Source organism: Salvelinus alpinus, chromosome 22 (genome assembly GCF_045679555.1).
Source record: "Salvelinus alpinus chromosome 22, SLU_Salpinus.1, whole genome shotgun sequence".
Classification (NCBI taxonomy): domain Eukaryota; kingdom Metazoa; phylum Chordata; class Actinopteri; order Salmoniformes; family Salmonidae; genus Salvelinus; species Salvelinus alpinus.
Genome location: NC_092107.1, coordinates 48,697,689 through 48,710,188, shown reverse-complemented (window position 1 = coordinate 48,710,188; position 12,500 = coordinate 48,697,689). Strand labels below are relative to the sequence as shown.

General features: G+C 48.1%; 1 protein-coding gene across 2 annotated transcripts in view; it reads right to left on the bottom strand.

Moving 5' to 3' along the window:
- Positions 1-12,500, bottom strand: part of LOC139549613 (rho guanine nucleotide exchange factor TIAM1-like) — a 138,849-nt gene that overhangs the window by 80,872 nt on the left and 45,477 nt on the right. For both annotated transcript variants that reach the window (XM_071360271.1, XM_071360270.1), the window contains 3 exons: positions 10,996-11,168; positions 10,458-10,682; positions 704-889 (listed from right to left, as the gene is read on the bottom strand). In XM_071360271.1, the coding sequence (XP_071216372.1) occupies positions 704-889; positions 10,458-10,682; positions 10,996-11,168 (584 nt within the window). The remainder of the gene's footprint in view (positions 1-703; positions 890-10,457; positions 10,683-10,995; positions 11,169-12,500) is intronic.

Here is a 12,500-nt window from a genome sequence, read left to right as displayed (position 1 = left end):
CTAGTGGTTAGAGTGGAGGGGTGGCAGCGTAGCCTAGTGGTTAGAGTGGAGGGGTGGCAGGGTAGCCTAGTGGTTAGAGTGGAGGGGTGGCAGCGTAGCCTAGTGGTTAGAGTGGAGGGGTGGCAGCGTAGCCTAGTGGTTAGAGTGGAGGGGTGGCAGCGTAGCCTAGTGGTTAGAGTGGAGGGGTGGCAGCGTAGCCTAGTGGTTAGAGTGGAGGGGTGGCAGGGTAGTCTAGTGGTTAGAGTGGAGGGGCGGCAGGGTAGTCTAGTGGTTAGAGTGGAGGGGCGGCAGGGTAGTCTAGTGGTTAGAGTGGAGGGGCGGCAGGGTAGTCTAGTGGTTAGAGTGGAGGGGCGGCAGGGTAGCCTAGTGGTTAGAGTGGAGGGGCGGCAGGGTAGTCTAGTGGTTAGAGCGTTTGGACTAGTAACCGAAAGGTTGCCAGTTTGAATCCCGAGCTGACAAGGTACAAATCTGTCGTTCTGCCACCGGAACAAGGCAGTTAACCCACTGTTCCTAGGCCGTCATTGAAAATAAGAATTTGTTCTTAACTGACTTGCCTAGTTAATTCCCCAGTCAGTGGTAGTAGGCAACAGGTGAGTTGGATCATCACGATCATAATTCAGAGAAGAAGAAAAAACGACTTTGTCTAGTTTGTTTGACAGGAAATGTGTGTGCATGCGTCAGTTTGTGTGTGCTCGCAACTCACCAGAGCATGAAAGGACGACACAGAGAAGATTCCGAGGCGTCCCATGGCCAGCTTGGTGGGTCTGGAAGCGAAGGCTAGCAGGCGTTTGGGGTTGGGCAGCTCCCCTCCTTGCAGACTGGACAGGTAACAGCGGAACCGGAACAGACCCATGTGAAACTGTTCCAAGTTCTGCTCCCACAGAAAGATCTAGAACAACAAATAAATCACAACAGCCCAGTTAAAAAGGGGCAATCTGGGTTTGGTACATCCATGTTTCTCATGGATGGACAGTCTTCGCATCCATAGCTGTGTCTATTTTTTCATTTGAGAGTGGTTACACTGCCACGTGTGTCCCACCCAACGTCAATAAAACCAAAGAGCTGACGGTGGACGACAGGAGACAGCAGAGAGAGAGTACGCCTCCAGCCACATCGACGGGGCCGGAGTGGAGAGGGTCAAAAGCATTCAAGTTCCTCGGCGGGTACATCACTGAGGACCTGAAATGGTCCCTTCACATAGACAGTGTGGCGAAGAAGGTGCAACAGTGCCTCGTCAATATCAGGAGGCTGAAGAAAGTCGGCTTTGACCCTAAGACCCCTAACAAACTTCTACAGATGCACCATCTGAAAGCATTCTGTCGGGTTGCATCACCGCCTGGTATGGCGATTGCACCATCCGCAACCGCAGGGCTCTCCAGAGTGTGGTGCGGTCAGCCACTGCCTCAACCACCCGGGCCTCAACCACCCGGGCCACGGCCTGTTCTCCCCGCTACCACCTAGGAGGAGGAGACAGTACAGCTGGGACCAAGAGACTGATATTGTGTATTTTGTGATGGGGCTGAGATAACAGTTTTGTTGCTGTGCGTTTTGTTGCCAACTTTACTTTGCTAGCTTTACTTTGCTAGCTGACAACTTTACGTTTTTTTTTTCTTTTTAATTACCGTTTATATTTTTAGTTTTTCCATCACAACTTTTTTCCCTCATTCAACTTTTTCACTCCGGACGCTTTATCTGGACATGGTTCGTCAGCACCTTCAACAGCCGAAGCTAAGTAGTAACATTAACATGATGTCTTCTAACTGCATTCGCTGTACTCATAATATACAGGAGAATGATCGCCTTAAGGCGAGGATAGCTGTGCTGCAAGCCCAGCTTCAGACGCAATCGTTAGGCAAGGGTAATTTCAGTGTAGGAAAGGAAGAAACAGCGTCTGTGCCACCAGTAAGTACAGATAGTAACGTTAGTATAAATCCCCCCGCACTGTCCCCGCAGCCGGACAATTTTCTCATGGCTTCTGGAGGGAAATGCTGTTGGAATGCTCAACCGGTGTCGCTCATTCAGCCGACAGAAACTTTCAACCGGTTTTCCCCTTAAGTAGCGAGTCGGAGTCTGAGGCCGAGTCTTCTCTTGTCTCTACTCCTCCCGTTACGGGGTCTGAGACGCCGAAGGCTCCCACCATTAGCTCTGACAAATTGAAAACCCTAGTCATTGGCGACTCCATTACCCGCAGTATTAGACTTAAAACGAATCACCCAGCGATCATACACTGTTTACCAGGGGGCAGGGCTACCGACGTTAAGGCTAATCTGAAGATGGTGCTGGCTAAAGCTAAAACTGGTGAGTGTAGAGAGTATAGAGATATTGTTATCCACGTCGGCACCAACGATGTTAGGATGAAACAGTCAGAGATCACCAAGCACAACATAGCTTCAGCCTGTAAATCAGCTAGAAAGATGTGTCGGCATTGAGTAATTGTCTCTGGCCCCCTCCCAGTTAGGGGGAGTGACGAGCTCTACAGCAGAGTCTCACAACTCAGTCGCTGGTTGAAAACTGTTTTCTGCCCCTCCCAAAAGATAGAATTTGTAGATAATTGGCCCTCTTTCTGGGACTCACCCACAAACAGGACCAAGCCTGACCTGCTGAGGAGTGACGGACTCCATCCTAGCTGGAGGGGTGCTCTCATCTTATCTACTAACATAGATAGGGCTCTAACTCCTCTAGCTCCACAATGAAATAGGGTGCAGGCCAGGCAGCAGGCTGTTAGCCAACCTGCCAGCTTAGTGGAGTCTGCCAATAGCACAGTCAGTGTAGTCAGCTCAGCCATCCCCATTGAGACTGTGTCTGTGCCTCGACCTAGGTTGGGCAAAACTAAACATGGCGGTGTTCGCCTTAGCAATCTCACTAGGATAAAGACCTCCTCCATTCCTGCCATTATTGAAAGAGATCGTGATACCTCACATCTCAAAATAGGGTTACTTAATGTTAGATCGCTCACTTCAAAGGCAGTTATAGTCAATGAACTAATCACTGATCATAATCTTGATGTGATTGGCCTGACTGAAACATGGCTTAAGCCTGATGAATTTACTGTGTTAAATGAGGCCTCACCTCCTGGTTACACTAGTGACCATATCCCCCGTGCATCCCGCAAAGGCGGAGGTGTTGCTAACATTTACGATAGCAAATTTCAATTTACAAAAAAAAAAAATGACGTTTTCGTCTTTTGAGCTTCTAGTCATGAAATCTATGCAGCCTACTCAATCACTTTTTATAGCTACTGTTTATAGGCCTCCTGGGCCATATACAGCGTTCCTCTCTGAGTTCCCTGAATTCCTATCAGACCTTGTAGTCATAGCAGATCATATTTTAATTTTTGGTGATTTTAATATTCATATGGAGAAGTCCACAGACCCACTCCAAAAGTATTTCGGAGCCATCATCGACTCAGTGGGTTTTGTCCAACATGTCTCTGGACCTACTCACTGCCACAGTCATACTCTGGACCTAGTTTTGTCCCATGGAATAAATGTTGTAGATCTTAATGTTTTTCCTCATAATCCTGGACTGTCGGACCACCATTTTATTACGTTTGCAATCGCAACAAATAATCTGCTCAGACCCCAACCAAGGAGCATCAAAAGTCGTGCTATAAATTCTCAGACAACACAAAAATTCCTTGACGCCCTTCCAGACTCCTTCTGCCTACCCAAGGACGTCAGAGGACAAAAATCAGTTAACCACCTAACTGAGGAACTCAATTTAACCTTGCGCAATACCCTAGATGCAGTTGCACCCCTAAAAACGAAAAACATTTGTCATAAGAAACTAGCTCCCTGGTATACAGAAAATACCCGAGCTTTGAAGCAAGCTTCCAGAAAATTGGAACGGAAATGGCGCCACACCAAACTGGAAGTCTTCCGACTAGCTTGGAAAGACAGTACCGTGCAGTACCGAAGAGCCCTCACTGCTGCTCGATCATCCTACTTTTCCAACTTAATTGAGGAAAATAAGAACAATCCAAAATTTATTTTTGATACTGTTGCAAAGCTAACTAAAAAGCAGCATTCCCCAAGAGAGGATGGCTTTCACTTCAGCAGTAATAAATTCATGAACTTCTTTGAGGAAAAAATCATGATCATTAGAAAGCAAATTACGGACTCCTCTTTAAATCTGCATATTCCTCCAGGGCTTAGCTGTCCTGGATCTGCACAGCTCTGCCAGGGCCTGGGATCGGGAGAGACACTTAAGTGTTTTAGTACTATATCTCTTGACACAATGATGAAAATAATCATGGCCTCTAAACCTTCAAGCTGCATACTGGATCCTATTCCTACTAAACTACTGAAAGAGCTGCTTCCTGTGCTTGGCCCTCCTATGTTGAACATAATAAACGGCTCTCTATCCACCGGATGTGTACCAAACTCACTAAAAGTGGCAGTAATAAAGCCTCTCTTGAAAAAGCCAAACCTTGACCCGGAAAATATAAAAAACTATCGGCCTATATCGAATCTTCCATTCCTCTCAAAAATTTTAGAAAAAGCTGTTGCGCAGCAACTCACTGCCTTCCTGAAGACAAACAATGTATACGAAATGCTTCAGTCTGGTTTTAGACCCCATCATAGCACTGAGACTGCACTTGTGAAGGTGGTAAATGACCTTTTAATGGCGTCAGACCGAGGCTCTGCATCTGTCCTCGTGCTACTAGACCTTAGTGCTGCCTTTGACACCATCGATCACCACATTCTTTTGGAGAGACTGGAAACCCAAATTGGTCTACACGGACAAGTTCTGGCCTGGTTTAGATCTTACCTGTCGGAAAGATATCAGTTTGTCTCTGTGAATGGTTTGTCCTCTGACAAATCAACTGTACATTTCGGTGTTCCACAAGGTTCCGTTTTAGGACCACTATTGTTTTCTCTATATATTTTACCTCTTGGGGATGTTATTCGAAAACATAATGTTAACTTTCACTGCTATGCGGATGACACACAGCTGTACATTTCAATGAAACATGGTGAAGCCCCAAAATTGCCCTCGCTAGAAGCCTGTGTTTCAGACATAAGGAAGTGGATGGCTGCAAACTTTCTACTTTTAAACTCGAACAAAACAGAGATGCTAGTTCTAGGTCCCAAGTAACAAAGAGATCTTCTGTTAAATCTGACAATTAATCTTGATGGTTGTAAAGTCGTCTCAAATAAAACTGTGAAGGACCTCGGCGTTACTCTTGACCCTGATCTCTCTTTTGACGAACATATCAAGACTGTTTCAAGGACAGCTTTTTTCCATCTACGTAACATTGCAAAAATCAGAAATTTTCTGTCCAAAAATGATGCAGAAAAATTTATCCATGCATTTGTTACTTCTAGGTTAGACTACTGCAATGCTCTACTTTCCGGCTAACCGGATAAAGCACTAAATAAACTTCAGTTAGTGCTAAATACGGCTGCTAGAATCCTGACTAGAACCAAGAAATTTGATCATATTACTCCAGTGCTAGCTTCCCTACACTGGCTTCCTGTTAAGGCAAGGGCTGATTTCAAGGTTTTACTGTTAACCTATAAAGCGTTACATGGGCTTGCTCCTACCTATCTTTCCGAGTTGGTCCTGCCGTACATACCTACACATACGCTACGGTCACAAGACGCAGGCCTCCTAATTGTCCCTAGAATTTCTAAGCAAACAGCGGGAGGCAGGGCTTTCTCCTATAGATCTCCATTTTTATGGAACGGTCTGCTACCCATGTGAGAGACGCAGACTCGGTCTCAACCTTTAAGTCTTTACTGAAGACTTATCTCTTCAGTAGGTCATATGATTGAGTGTAGTCTGGCCCAGGAGTGTGAAGGTGAACGGAAAGGCTCTGGAGCAACGAACCGCCCTTGCTGTCTCTGCCTGGCCGGTTCCCCTCTCTCCACTGGGATTCTCTGCCTCTAACCCTATTACAGGGGCTGAGTCACTGGCTTACTGGTGCTCTTTCATGCCGTCCCTGGGAGGGGTGCGTCACTTGAGTGGGTTGAGTTACTGACGTGATCTTCCTGTCTGGGTTGGCGCCCCCCCTTGGTTTGTGCTGTGGTGGAGATCTTTATGGGCTATACTCGGCCTTGTCTCAGGATTGTAAATTGGTGGTTGAAGATATCCCTCTAGTGGTGTGGGGGCTGTGCTTTGGCAAAGTGGGTGGGGTTATATCCTTCCTGTTTGGCCCTGTCCGGGGGTTTCTTCTGATGGGGCCACAGTGTCTCCTGACCCCTCCTGTCTCAGCCTCCAGTATTTATGCTGCAGTAGTTTATGTGTCGGGGGGCTAGGGTCAGTTGGTTATACCTGGAGTACTTCTCCTATCTTATCCAGTGTCCTGTGTGAATTTAAGTATGCTCTCTCTAATTCTCTCGTTCTCTCTTTCTTTCTCTCTCTCGGAAAACCTGAGCCCTAGGACCATACGTCACGGCAAACCGGGCATGATGACTCCTTGCTGTCCCCAGTCCGCCTGGCCTTGCTGCTATTCCAGTTTCAGCTGTTCTGCCTGCGGTTATGGAACCCCTACCTGTCCCAGACCTGCTGTTTTCAACTCTTAATGATCGGCTATGAAAAGCCAACTGATATTTATTCCTGATTATTATTTGACCATGCTTGTCATTTATGAACATTTTGAAAATCTTGGCTCTCTCTAACTCTCTCCTTCTCTCTTTCTTTCTCTCTCTCGGAGGACCTGAGCCCTAGGACCATACGTCACGGCAAACCGGGCATGATGACTCCTTGCTGTCCCCAGTCCGCCTGGCCTTGCTGCTATTCCAGTTTCAGCTGTTCTGCCTGCGGTTATGGAACCCCTACCTGTCCCAGACCTGCTGTTTTCAACTCTTAATGATCGGCTATGAAAAGCCAACTGATATTTATTCCTGATTATTATTTGACCATGCTTGTCATTTATGAACATTTTGAAAATCTTGGCTCTCTCTAATTCTCTCTTTCTTTCTCTCTCTCGGAGGACCTGAGCCCTAGGACCATACGTCAGGACTACCAGGCATGATGACTCCTTGCTGTCCCCAGTCCACCTGGCCTTGCTGCTATTCCAGTTTCAACTGTTCTGCCTGCGGTTATGGAACCGCCACCTGTCCCAGACCTGCTATTTTCAACTCTTAATGATCGGCTATGAAAAGCCAACTGAAAATTATTCATGATTATTATTTGACCATGCTTGTCACTTATGAATATTTTGAACATCTTGGCATAGTTCTGTTATAATCTCCACCCGGCACAGCCAGAAGAGGACTGGCCACCCCTCATAGCCTGGTTCCTCTCTAGGTTTCTTCCTAGGTTTTGGCCTTTCTAGGGAGTTTTTCCTAGCCACCGTGCTTCTACACCTGCATTGCTTGCTGTTTGGGGTTTTAGGCTGGGTTTCTGTACAGCACTTCGAGATATTAGCTGATGTACGAAGGGCTATATAAATAAACTTGATTTGAACAAATATAAGTTTTAAAGCTAATTTCCTGCAATACCACACATTTTTCCATGGCTTATGCCGTGCTCTTATGCTATCGGAGTGACTCAAACATTGTAACAAAATCAATGTTGGCCCCGTGATATCTTTACAATTTTAAATTGTCTGCCTCCCGAGTGGTGCAGGGGTCTAAGGCACTGCATCACAGTGCTAGCGGTGTCACTACAGATCCGGGTTCGAGTCCAGGCCCTGTCGCAGCCGGCCGCGACCAGGAGACCCACAATTGGCCCAGCATCGTCCGGGTAAGGGGAGGGTTTGGCCGGCCGGGATGTCCTTGTCCCATCACGCTCTAGCGACTCCTTGTGGCAGCTGGGCGCAGTGCAACCCGGATTTAGACGGTCTGTTAATCGGCGTACGGTGAACGTCAGTAAATGACCTTGAAAACAACGGTCAGACATCTTGGAAGCAGTCTCCAGTTCTTACTACACCTCAGTCAGCGGTTCTACACCTCAGTCAGCGGTTCTACACCTCAGTCAGCGGTTCTACACCTCAGTCAGCGGTTCTACACCTCAGTCAGCGGTTCTACACCTCAGTCAGCGGTTCTACACCTCAGTCAGCGGTTCTACACCTCAGTCAGCGGTTCTACACCTCAGTCAGCGGTTCTACACCTCAGTCAGCGGTTCTACACATCAGTCAGCGGTGATACACCTCAATGGGTGATACACCTCAATGGGTGATACACCTCAATGGGTGATACACCTCAATGGGTGATACACCTCAATGGGTGATACACCTCAATGGGTGATACACTCTGCGCCTGCACACTTTCTTTTTTACAGCGCTACACGATTCACGTGGATGATCTATTTTGAGATCAAAACGGTGCATATCGCCGAAAAGTGACGAGTTTGCATCCCTCCTAGCTCTAATGGGCTGGTGTTTACCAGGGCACTGGAGCCTGATAACAGCTCACCCTGGCTCTAGTCCCTCTTCCCTCACTCCATCCCTTCCTCTCAGTCACAGTCCTGTACTAGTTGTTGGGCGAGCGGGACTAGAGCCAGGGTGAAGGGTGGAAGGGCCAGCCAGGGGGAAGGGGCCAACTAGCCCAGAGAAGAGGGGACAATACAGGACCTCTGGCTGATATGGGCTGGTACAATATGAGGGGTTGAGTCCCAAATCGCGCCCTATTCCCTATGGGCACTACATGGGGAATAACATGCCGTTTGAGACGCAGCCTGGGAGAGACAGGTTTCTCTGAGAAGCAAGGCCTGCTTCTATTCAGCTCAGCACAATGTGTAACCAGACGCTGCCAAAGCTGCCCATGCCAACCAGGCAGACAGTCAGTCAAGCAGGCATCCAAACAGGCACCCAACAGCCAGGCAACCAGTCAGCCAAACAGTCATCCAGCCAACCAGGTAGCCAAGCAGGCAGACAGCCAGCCAACCAACCAGCCAACAGCCAGGCACCCAACCAGTCAGGCACCCATCCAGCCAACCAACCAGCAAGTCAGCAACCAGTGAGCCAGCCATCCAGGCAGCCAACCAGGCAGCCAAACAGAGACTACCTCACAGACACACTACAAAGGAACATTTGCTCTGCCTTTCATTAACAGACCCCATTAAGGACGATATGAACTTTGGGATTCATTAAGAGAATAGTAGGTCAGGGTCTAACAGGGCCAAGTGTCCCATGGCCCCACAACAAACAGTAACGTGAATAACAACACATATCTAGTATCATCATGACTCAGTCTCTACAAACAGGGTCTAGGCCCCTAATTACATGATCCATAGTGGTCTGTCTCTTCTTGGCGTCAGTGACGAGCTTTATCATCTACTCTCCTCTCTCCCATCTTCTTGTCCCTCCTTCAATCCCCTCCTCCCTCTCACACACCTGGTCCAGTAGTCTTTCTCTTTTTGGTATCGGTAACTGAGCTCAGACTCTCACACACCTGGTCCAGTATGGTCTTTCTCTTCTTGGTATCGGTAACTGAGCTCACACTCTCACACACCTGGTCCAGTATGGTCTTTCTCTTCTTGGTATCGGTAACTGAGCTCACACTCTCACACACCTGGTCCAGTATGGTCTTTCTCTTCTTGGTATCGGTAACTGAGCTCACACTCTCACACACCTGGTCCAGTAGTCTTCCTCTTCTTGGTATCGGTAACTGAGCTCACACTCTCACACTCTCACACACCTGGTTCAGTATGGTCTTTCTCTTCTTGGTATCGGTAACTGAGCTCACACTCTCACACACCTGGTCCAGTAGTCTTCCTCTTCTTGGTATCGGTAACTGAGCTCACACTCTCACACTCTCACACACCTGGTTCAGTATGGTCTTCCTCTTCTTGGTATCGGTAACTGAGCTCACACTCTCACACACCTGGTCCAGTAGTCTTCCTCTTCTTGGTATCGGTAACTGAGCTCACACTCTCACACTCTCACACACCTGGTTCAGTATGGTCTTCCTCTTCTTGGTATCGGTAACTGAGCTCACACTCTCACACACCTGGTCCAGTAGTCTTCCTCTTCTTGGTATCGGTAACTGAGCTCACACTCTCACACTCTCACACACCTGGTTCAGTATGGTCTTTCTCTTCTTGGTATCAGTAACTGAGCTCACACTCTCACACACCTGGTTCAGTATGGTCTTCCTCTTCTTGGTATCAGTAACTGAGCTCACACTCTCACACTCTCACACACCTGGTTCAGTATGGTCTTTCTCTTCTTGGTATCAGTAACTGAGCTCACACTCTCACACACCTGGTTCAGTATGGTCTTCCTCTTCTTGGTATCGGTAACTGAGCTCACACTCTCACACACCTGGTCCAGTAGTCTTTCTCTTCTTGGTACCAGTAACTGAGCTCACACTCTCACACACCTGGTTCAGTATGGTCTTCCTCTTCTTGGTATCGGTAACTGAGCTCACACTCTCACACACCTGGTCCAGTAGTCTTCCTCTTCTTGGTATCGGTAACTGAGCTCACACTCTCACACTCTCACACACCTGGTTCAGTATGGTCTTTCTCTTCTTGGTATCGGTAACTGAGTTCACACTCTCACACACCTGGTTCAGTATGGTCTTCCTCTTCTTGGTATCGGTCACAGTACTGAGCTGCATGTCTCCCATCTTCTTCATCTTCTCGTCCATGTCGATCTTCTGCTCCAGCTTCTTAATCTCCGCCTTCAACAGACGCACCGTGTCCTCCCGGTGATGCTGCCTGGCAACGGCCGCCGCGCACGCCGAGTGGATGGCCGTGATCCAGTTCTCCAGCTCCGTCTGACTGCAGGTCTACAAGGGGTTAGAGGTCAGGGGTCAGAGGTCAGAGGTTAGAGAAAGGGTTACGCAGACCTTTACTCCACACTACAGCATGCTTGGAATATAGCCAGGTAATACAATAATGACCAATAAGGTTAGAACACTGTACATCTAAGACACACACACACACACACACACACACACACACACACACACACACACACACACACACACACACACACACACACACACACACACACACACACACACACACACACACACACACACACACACACACACACACACACACACACACACACACAAACACACGTGGAGCTCCTCCTACCTGGAAGAGAAATGCGTCCCCTAGAGAGTTGCTGAGGCAGAAGACAAAGTCCTTCTTGGGGTGTTCAGGTACGGACTGTACGATACTGTTCTCAGCCCACGCCGCATGTTTAGGAACGCTGTTGTGATCGATCCCCGACCCTCCGTCCGTCTCGTAGAAGAAGAGAGTGCATCCTGGGAGAAAACAGGAACAAAGTAGTTACTCACAACCATCAATCAAATCAAATCAAATGTATCTGCATAGCCATTTTTCCTATAAAGTGCAAAATGCAGTCACACACAAAGTATCAATGAAAAAGGTTAAATGTGATGTATATTTCTAGACAGTAATAGCTTTCTTCCTTCAAATATCTTACAGGGGGAAATTTCCCTGCAGAGAACACAACAAATCAAATAAATAACAGCTTGACTTGTTTTATCAATTTAATTCTGCTCTCTAGTGGCCAGCGGTAAGAAGTACCGGTCTGGATTCTCCAGGAGGGAGCACGCATAATCAGAACGCTGATGTGACCCCTAGAATGGTGATGTGACCCCTAGAATGGTGATGTGGCCCCTAGAATGGTGATGTGGCCCCTAAAATGCAGATGTGGCCCCTAGAATGCTGATGTGGCCCCTAGAATGCTGATGTGACCCCTAAAATGCTGATGTGGCCCCTAGAATGCTGATGTGGCCCCTAGAATGCTGATGTGGCCCCTAGAATGCTGATGTGACCCCTAGAATGCTGATGTGACCCCTAGAATGCTGATGTGACCCCTAGAATGCTGATGTGACCCCTAGAATGCTGATGTGGCCCCTAGAATGCTGATGTGGCCCCTAGAATGCTGATGTGGCCCCTAGAATGCTGATGTGGCCCCTAGAATGCTGATGTGGCCCCTAGAATGCTGATGTGACCCCTAGAATGCTGATGTGACCCCTAGAATGCTGATGTGACCCCTAGAATGCTGATGTGGCCCCTAGAATGCTGATGTGACCCCTAGAATGCTGATGTGGCCCCTAGAATGCTGATGTGACCCCTAGAATGCTGATGTGACCCCTAGAATGCTGATGTGGCCCCTAGAATGCTGATGTGGCCCCTAGAATGCTGATGTGGCCCCTAGAATGCTGATGTGGCACCTAGAATGCTGATGTGACCTCTAGAATGCTGATGTGGCCCCTAGAATGCTGATGTGGCACCTAGAATGCTGATGTGGCCCCTAGAATGCTGATGTGGCACCTAGAATGCTGATGTGAGCTCTAGAATGCTGATGTGGCCCCTAGAATGCTGATGTGACCTCTAGAATGCTGATGTGAGCTCTAGAATGCGGATGTGAGCTCTAGAATGCTGATGTGGCCCCTAGAATGCTGATGTGACCTCTAGAATGCTGATGTGGCCCCTAGAATGCTGATGTGGCACCTAGAATGCTGATGTGAGCTCTAGAATGCTGATGTGGCCCCTAGAATGCTGATGTGGCCCCTAGAATGCTGATGTGGCCACTAGAATGCTGATGTGGCCCAGTCAAGTGGTAA